The following is a 7,592-nucleotide window of genomic DNA, read 5'->3' on the forward strand; positions in this document are numbered from 1 at the left end:
TGTGCTATTTCAAGCACTTCATGTATTTGTCTATTTTGTAAGAAGGAAAATTGTTCAGCTAAGATATGGTTTGATAAGATTGGTGGAGTCAATTTTCTATTATCTTGGAGATGATCTTGTAGATACAGTTACATAAGGAGATGGGCTGAAAATCATTGAAGGAGGTGGGATTGTCAGATTTGGGAATAAGGGTGATAAAGGTTGAGTTATAGGCCTCATACATTCTTCCAGAGGCTCTGCATTCCTCTATAACTTGTAATAGGTCCCCCCTAGAGTATCAAATAAGTCTAGGTAGAATTCCACATTCCAGCCATCTGGACCAGGGATTTTGTCTTGCTTAAACCATTTGAGAGTGTCCTCCAGTTCTCCCAGGGAGACCTCCTTTGTCAATTCCCCGCTTTCTTCTTGTTCTACAAACCTTGGGAATAGTTGGGTTGTCCTCATTATGTCTCCCAGGGTGGCATTTGGGGGTGACTTATAGATGTTCCTAAAGTGGGCAGTGGCCATAGCTACCAGTCGGGGAAAGATGTTCACTGGTTCTCCTTGTTCATTTGATAGCTGCCAAATAGTATTGATAGCTTTGCACCCATTTGCAAATTTATGGTAGAACTTGGTATTGTCATCCCCTTCCTTAAGAAAGATGGCTCTGCTTCTCAATCTCCAACTCTCTTCTTTGTCCTTAAGAATCTGGTTTCTCTTAGCCAGAAGAGAGGTTATATGATCTTTGTGTTTAGGGGAGGAGAAGATCCCCTCATGGTCATTTTCATACTTCTCAATGGCTTCTTCAGTCTGTTTGAGTGTATGGTCTTCCTGCGATCTCTTCTTATGAGCCCATTGCTTTGAGAGGCTTTTGAGCTCTTTTAGGTTTTTTGCAAATCCTTCCGATATAGTCCTTTCTGCCGCTGGGGGATGAGTCCTCCAGTAATTAGTTACTAGATGGATATATTCAGCGTCCCTCAACCATGTTGCATTAAATTTGAAAGGACCTTTTGGTTTGTTCATACCTCCTTTGATTTCCAAATAGATTGGCCTATGGTCTGATATTCTGCTAGAGCCCACCCATTGTCTATATCCCTACCCCAAGGTTAGCATTTTCTCCTTAATGAGGAATCTATCTAGTCTTCTAGAGAGACTGTCCTCCCCTGATCTGTTGTTTCTCCAAGTGGGCAGTAATTTTGGGGAGGGGATATCTATGAGATTATGATCCTCCAGATTGGCCTCGAAAAAATATGAGAGGATGTCCCTTTGGGCATTGTGTCCCCATGATTCCGCAAAGCCGATGGAGAAGTTTAAATCCCCCCCCAAGAACGAGATTGTCCTTTTGAAGGATGTGTGAGTCTAAGAGTCTGCTCCAATATTCCTCCCTGTTGTGACAGGGGCCATAAATGTTGATAATCCTGAGCTCAGTATCAAGCTCTGAGGAATAAATGTCAGCTCTTAGGTGGCCTGAACTCCCCCAAGCATTATAGATTCTGATGGATCGATTTTTTACCCCCAGCACAAGACCCCCTAACCGCCCTGATGCATCTAGGGTATGGAATGTCCATCCAGGTAGCCAGGATTCTAGGAGGTGGGTAATGACACAACCCTGGCCTAGGGTTTCTTGAAGAAATAGAATATCAAAGGGTTCTGCTGAGAGCAATCTCCTCATGGCTAGTTTTTTAGCAGGGCTAGCCAACCCTCTACAATTGAAGGAGAGAAATTTCATGGAGGAGGGAGCTCTTGGGTATTCACTGCTCTAAGTACCCAGTTGATGGAACAATCTCTTCCCTAGCTTGTAGCTTAGCTTTGGATAGAGAGGAGGGTTTGCCTCTAGTCATCTTTAGAGGAGGGGGAGAGGTGATGAGGCCGATACCCAGGGAGTTAGGGGCCTGAGAGCGAAACCTGGCTTTGGTGGGGTATCTGAAAGGTGGAGGGCTGGAATGAGTGGGAGGTACATGTAAATGGGAATTTGGAGGAGGTTCATTAGGAAAGGATGGCTGAGTGCAGGAGATGGTGGGGGAGGAGGGTTTGATAGGGCAGTCCACAACCTTGGGAGGGTTGAAGGTGTGAGTAAAGGACTGAACTGAAAAGAACTGATCAGAACTAGTATCAATGCAGTGTGGAGAAACATTAGAGTAAATAGAGGAGTTTGTATTCGACATACCCATAGAGAAAGCAGACTCAGTAGCTACCCTTGCTCTAGTTAGAGGAGGAGAGGGTGTGCTGATGGGTGCCTTTCCCTGCTTCTTTCTGGTCACCTTAGTGGGCACAGGTAATGCTTTAGAGTGTGCAAAATTTGTTGCCTCTTCCCCCACTAGAGGGCTACCCTGAGCTTGAGTATTTTTCTGCAATGTGTCCTTCCCCTTATCTCCAACCCTCTCCTTTTTATTCAGTAGACAATATTTGTATAGGTGTCCCATGCTATGGCAATGTTTGCAATGGAAAGGGACACTGTCGTAGTCTAGGGTTTTCTTTCGGGAGAAGGTTTTCCACTGTAAGGTGATGTGCTCCTAAAGGCCGCCTCGAGTGTCCAGGTGAACGAGAATCCTGGCATATGCCATCATGCCTGAAGCCAGATATGATTTGTCGTGATCAAGGTAGGTTCCTAGAGTGTTGTCGATGCGGTGAAATATATCCTCTGACCAGAATTGAAGGGGCAGTCTAGGTAGCCGAACCCATATAGGGCTGACTCCTATCTGTTCTTTTTCTGGGTCAAATAGAGGGTTCCAACATTGGAGAAGAACTGGAGCATGCTTGAAATGCTAGAAGGACGACAGGACCCAATTTGTGTGCTCGGATCTAGCAAAGCACAGAGCAAACCAACCTCTAACAAATTTTTGAATAGTTGGGAGGTCCGCTAGGTGCTGCCCCAATACCTCTGAGGTCCACATCTTAAGCCTAGCTGCTATGTAGCTATGGCCGCGAATTATTCCTACCAGAACCCGATCTGCCGTGTCCATGGTGTCACCCCACTGAATGTCCTCCCCGAGTCTGAGTATAATGTCTTTACTTCTGGCTTTAAAGCACTTCCTTTTTGCCCCCTCTGCGTTGACTCTTCAGGGTTCTCCAAATTTTCCACAGGCTGGTTAGGGTTTTAATCAGGGTTTTCAGGGCAGGGATGTTCGGTCGCTGGGATTGGTTTCGAAAGAGGAGGTACCGCCACATAACTACCTGATGGTGGCACCTCAAGTACCAAAACTTGTGGGTTTCCCTGTGCCGGGGTGTGGATTCTCAGAGAGTGGTTGAAGATTCACCAGGGTGAGATGAGAGGGGGATTTGAGATCAAGCCACCTTAGGATTAGGATGGAGGCAAGCAGATACGAATGTTGTAGTCGAGGGTGACTACGACGGTGAGGGAGGAAATGGCCAGATCGGAGGAGGCTCCGAGAATGTCACTGTGGAGCAGGAAGGTCTCGAGATGGAAGGTAGACCCGCAATGGTAGCCAACAGGTCGCAACAGAAGGGAAGGAGTTCATCTGCGGCAGAGCGAGGGGTTTGCCAAATATTGACATTCTCCAACGGGTCTTTCGAATAGTCTACTAGGTCAAGCTCCATGCATGTTCCAAGGTGATCTCTGCCAGCTACCTCTAGGACCATCGTAACCGTCTCTGCGGGGAGGGTATCAGAATTCGGTGAGAATGCAATGAATGGGGAGGAGGATGGTAAACAACGATGTTACAGAGTGCATTGACGAGTTACGAGTGATGGGAACCGTTGCGGGTGTTGCAGCCGGAGGGAGAATGAACGACGAAAGCTAGCAGGTAGGTAGGGTGGGTAGGGTGTAGTCATGGTGGCCATTTGTAGAATAACCCTAAACTTTTTCAGAAAGTCTCTGCAGTGCCATATTTTTACATCACCAAGTTTATCTAGATTGCCGTCAAATTTAGCTTCCAATTTGGCGATGACCCAAATTTATTTGGCTCCAACTAAATTTTTTCTTTTGTCATGTTTGATTGTAACTTTGAATGGGAATAATTTTCACATATGAACTCAGATTGAGGTGTCATTTTCACTGTTGGATTCCTTGCAATGGGATCTTTGATTTGATGCTAGTTTTTTTTAGATTCGAGGAATTCAATTTTTAGGCCTTTTGGGATATTACTAGATAAAAAAACAAGCCTAATTGTTCCTAAGAGGAACTGCATATTCTACCTCAAAAATCATTCAAATAAGAAGTATGAATCAGTCCAAAAAGCCTTAGATTTGGATCTCCTACAGACTACCTTAGATTTAGATAGTTTCAGACTTCATATTTTCCTTGGAATTCCTCAAGTACAGTAGAACTTGTCCTATTTTATTTAAGAAAAAGTCATCAATAGAAAGGACTTGATCTATGCATCAATAGTAGGGCTTGAACTACTTCACGAGATAAAAATTCTTTATAGGAAGGACCCTAATTCACCTTGGGAAAAACTTCAAAATAGAGCTCGAAGCTTAAGAATGTCTTAGACAAGTGGGGGGGAGGGGTAGGCGAGGGGGGCGAATTTTGGCCCTAGATAATCTTGGATAGGGCCACAGATTCATATGTGTCAGAGGTTTGTCTCTAATTTAGGCTCGGGTCAACTTCAAAATTCCAGACTACTTCAAAAGAAACCTAAAACAAGCCTTAATCAAGCTCAGACTAGGCCTCAAGAGAGGTCTCTAAAGGGGCTAAATTTTTTCCCAAAAAAGATCTTGGATCAAATTTAAGAAAGGTTCCAGGGATGGCTTGCGTTTTATCTCAAAGGGGTCTCAATTTAGTCCTTAAGACAAGACAAATAGGTCTTTGAAATGAACTTTAAACTTGTCTTCACATACAACTACAAAACAACCTTTTCTAGAACATTAAACAGATAAACCATTCTTTAGATTTTCAACTTCCTATAGATCTTCAATGTAACTCCCGCCTCATACAAACTCTGGTGAATTTCTTGATCAGATGATGGCACCAATTTCTTCTCTAGTCAACAACGTTTTCTTTCACACATTTGTCCTTTAGAGAAGTCTCAAACTTTTCTCCTCCTTTTGAATCTCGGTCTGTTGAATAACCTCTTTAACACAAAATTTTCAAAAAATTGGTTGCTTCAAGTCTCCTTAATGGCTTCTCTTTCACCTAGGCTTTGATACCATGTTGATTTTTCAAAGAGAGATCTGATCTTCTAATATGATAATTACTTCCAATGATTTCTTAATCAAGTTAACTTTCGTTACATGTATTGTTAAGTAATTATACACAGAGAATATTAATAGTAATGCAATAATGATAGTATGATCATAAAGAGATAACGAAGGGCACAAAGAGACACAAATTTTTACCTAGGAAACCAAAACTTGTGATAAAAACCAACAATCTTTTCCTAGGAGAAATTCTTCAGTTCAACAAAGTTATAATCTAATCTTTTTATTCAAAAATTGGTTAAACATACCACACAAATCATACAGGTCAAATTGACCAAAAATTCGGCCTTCACTTTGTTGCCTAGAATTTGGTTAACCCTAGTCAACAAGATTGAAATTTGGCCTCTTGCAACTCCCGCAAAATCTCAATCAAACTGCCTCAAACCAACGGTCAAACTACGTCGTACGTGTCGTCAAACTGCCTCAAAATTGTGGTCAAACTAACTCAGACATGAGATCAAACTACCTTAGAAATTTGGTCAAACAACAGTCATAAAAACTCAATCAAAGAGTGGTCAACACAAGTCAAACTTTTATCTTTTATCCTCTCTCTCCTTCTCACATGCAAAGAGAGAACAAGTGACTTTTGATGATCCAAATTGATGTCAAAATGAGGGAGGCTGAGTTTGTATTTATAGAAGTCTATTGGTGCCCAAGGGACATGTCTCCTTGTGTTAGGCTGACCTAACCTTTTGGAGGAAAATTAACTTGAAAATTCAAATTTTATTTTTCTTCTTTTTTATTTCCTTTTAGGGATGACTTGGAGTAGTTGGGAATACCGAATACAACTACCCAAAAATCATCAATATGAAGCATCACCAAAAATATTTTATAACGAAAATGAAAAGTTGACTTTCTCTATGCCTTTTTTCCCAAGAAAAAAGCACAATTTTCATTAATAATAAGAAAATTACATATTGTATCTTAAGCATGTGTGAAATGAAGAAATCACCAGTAAATGGGCAAACCATTCAAGTCAGTACAGTGTCATAGTTCAATATTTACAATAAAAAGCATATTATTTACATAAATATAAAAAGGCATAATTGTCCAGTAAGCATAGAGATGATCAAAAAGAAAAAATGTCGAATGATCTTATGAAGATCATTCTGATATATTCCCATCCATCTCAATGAATGGTCGATGGAAAATTGGTAGAACACTTGATCTCTGAATTCCTGTATCAACCACTGCCCCCTGATCTACGGCGTGGCCTCCTTGGAAAGAAAATCAGTGACCACATTCCTTTACCTGTATATATGAGAGCATACAATAAAATCAAATTGTGATTTTTGAGTGATGACTTCATCTAGTAAGCCCCTAAGTGTGTGCAAGTGACAATGATATGCAGAGTTGATCCAATTTATAACAAGCTTTAAGTCCCAAAATATCTGAATCCTGTGGCAATTTTGTTCTAAAGCAAATATGAGAAGCTATATGAGACAATTAAGTTTAGCATAGTTTTTGGTGCCTCTCCCTAAACCCACTTTGATCTTGAAGAAATGTGAGTCGTTTATGTGAAGTAATACCCCCCCCCCCCCAAATATCCATTGATTTATGTCGACCCATCGAAATAAGCCTAGGGGATATTCTTGTTGATTACTTCCAGATTGATGATTTGGCTAGGGTGGTGATCAGAGTCCTCAGAGATCAAATTATAGATAACAACAATATAATTGCAGGTGGCCGACCAATGGGTTGATGCATCCTGAAATATAATGCAATTCTTGGTTAGCCAGATACCCCAACAGATAATCAGAGGGAGGTTTCTAATTTTTTGTGAAGTTGCAACATTCCACCAACTTTTCCAGGCATTAGATAGATGTGGTCCATCCCATCTAAGCACAATGTTGAGGGAGGCAGTGATCTGATCCCACACCTGGCCAACAACTGGGCAATGAAGGAATAGGTGGTCAATATCCTCTACATTTTCCTTGCATAGGTAGCATCTAGACAGACCATGAAAAGCCCAACGCATTAGATTTACCTCCATGGGCACTTTATTCAATAATATACAAAACATAAGCAAACAGGTTTCGTGAGGAGCCTTAAGCTTTCATAGTGGGCGCCACCACCATCTCACCTCCACCGGATCCAGAGTATTCATAAGCGCTGTGTCTCCTTCCCTAAGGGTATATCGACCATGTGGTGTAGTCGCCCATATGATTTCATCTTCTGGTAAACTAATCATGATATTAGGTTCCTCCAATGCTCTAATAAACTAATGCCAAACCCTTCTCCATCTGCCCGAAATCCTGAGATCTAGTGCATTAAACTATTTCTGGGAGATCCAGTTTGAGTTTCTAACATCTGCAATATGAGAGAGTTGAGTGATGCCAGTCATTGCAAGGATTTTTTGTAGCTCCAGTGGTAGTATGTGTGCATTACCACATCTTGACCAGACATCTATACCCAGTCGCACTTGCTCACCATTCCCAATTCACCAAGCCAGT

At 41.7% G+C, this 7,592-nt stretch overlaps 1 protein-coding gene across 1 annotated transcript; it reads right to left on the minus strand.

Moving 5' to 3' along the window:
• Window positions 1–246: 246 nt before the first annotated feature.
• Window positions 247–1,002, minus strand: LOC149200250 (uncharacterized). The gene has a single exon (XM_089400887.1). The coding sequence runs from the start codon at window positions 1,000–1,002 to the stop codon at window positions 247–249; it is 756 nt and encodes a 251-aa protein (XP_089257013.1).
• Between the last annotated feature and the right edge of the window lie 6,590 nt (window positions 1,003–7,592).

This window comes from Pinus tabuliformis, chromosome 2_1 (assembly GCF_031772625.1).
Source record: "Pinus tabuliformis cultivar Carrire ecotype Pingquan chromosome 2_1, CPIR1, whole genome shotgun sequence".
NCBI classification, from domain to species: Eukaryota; Viridiplantae; Streptophyta; class Pinopsida; order Pinales; family Pinaceae; genus Pinus; species Pinus tabuliformis.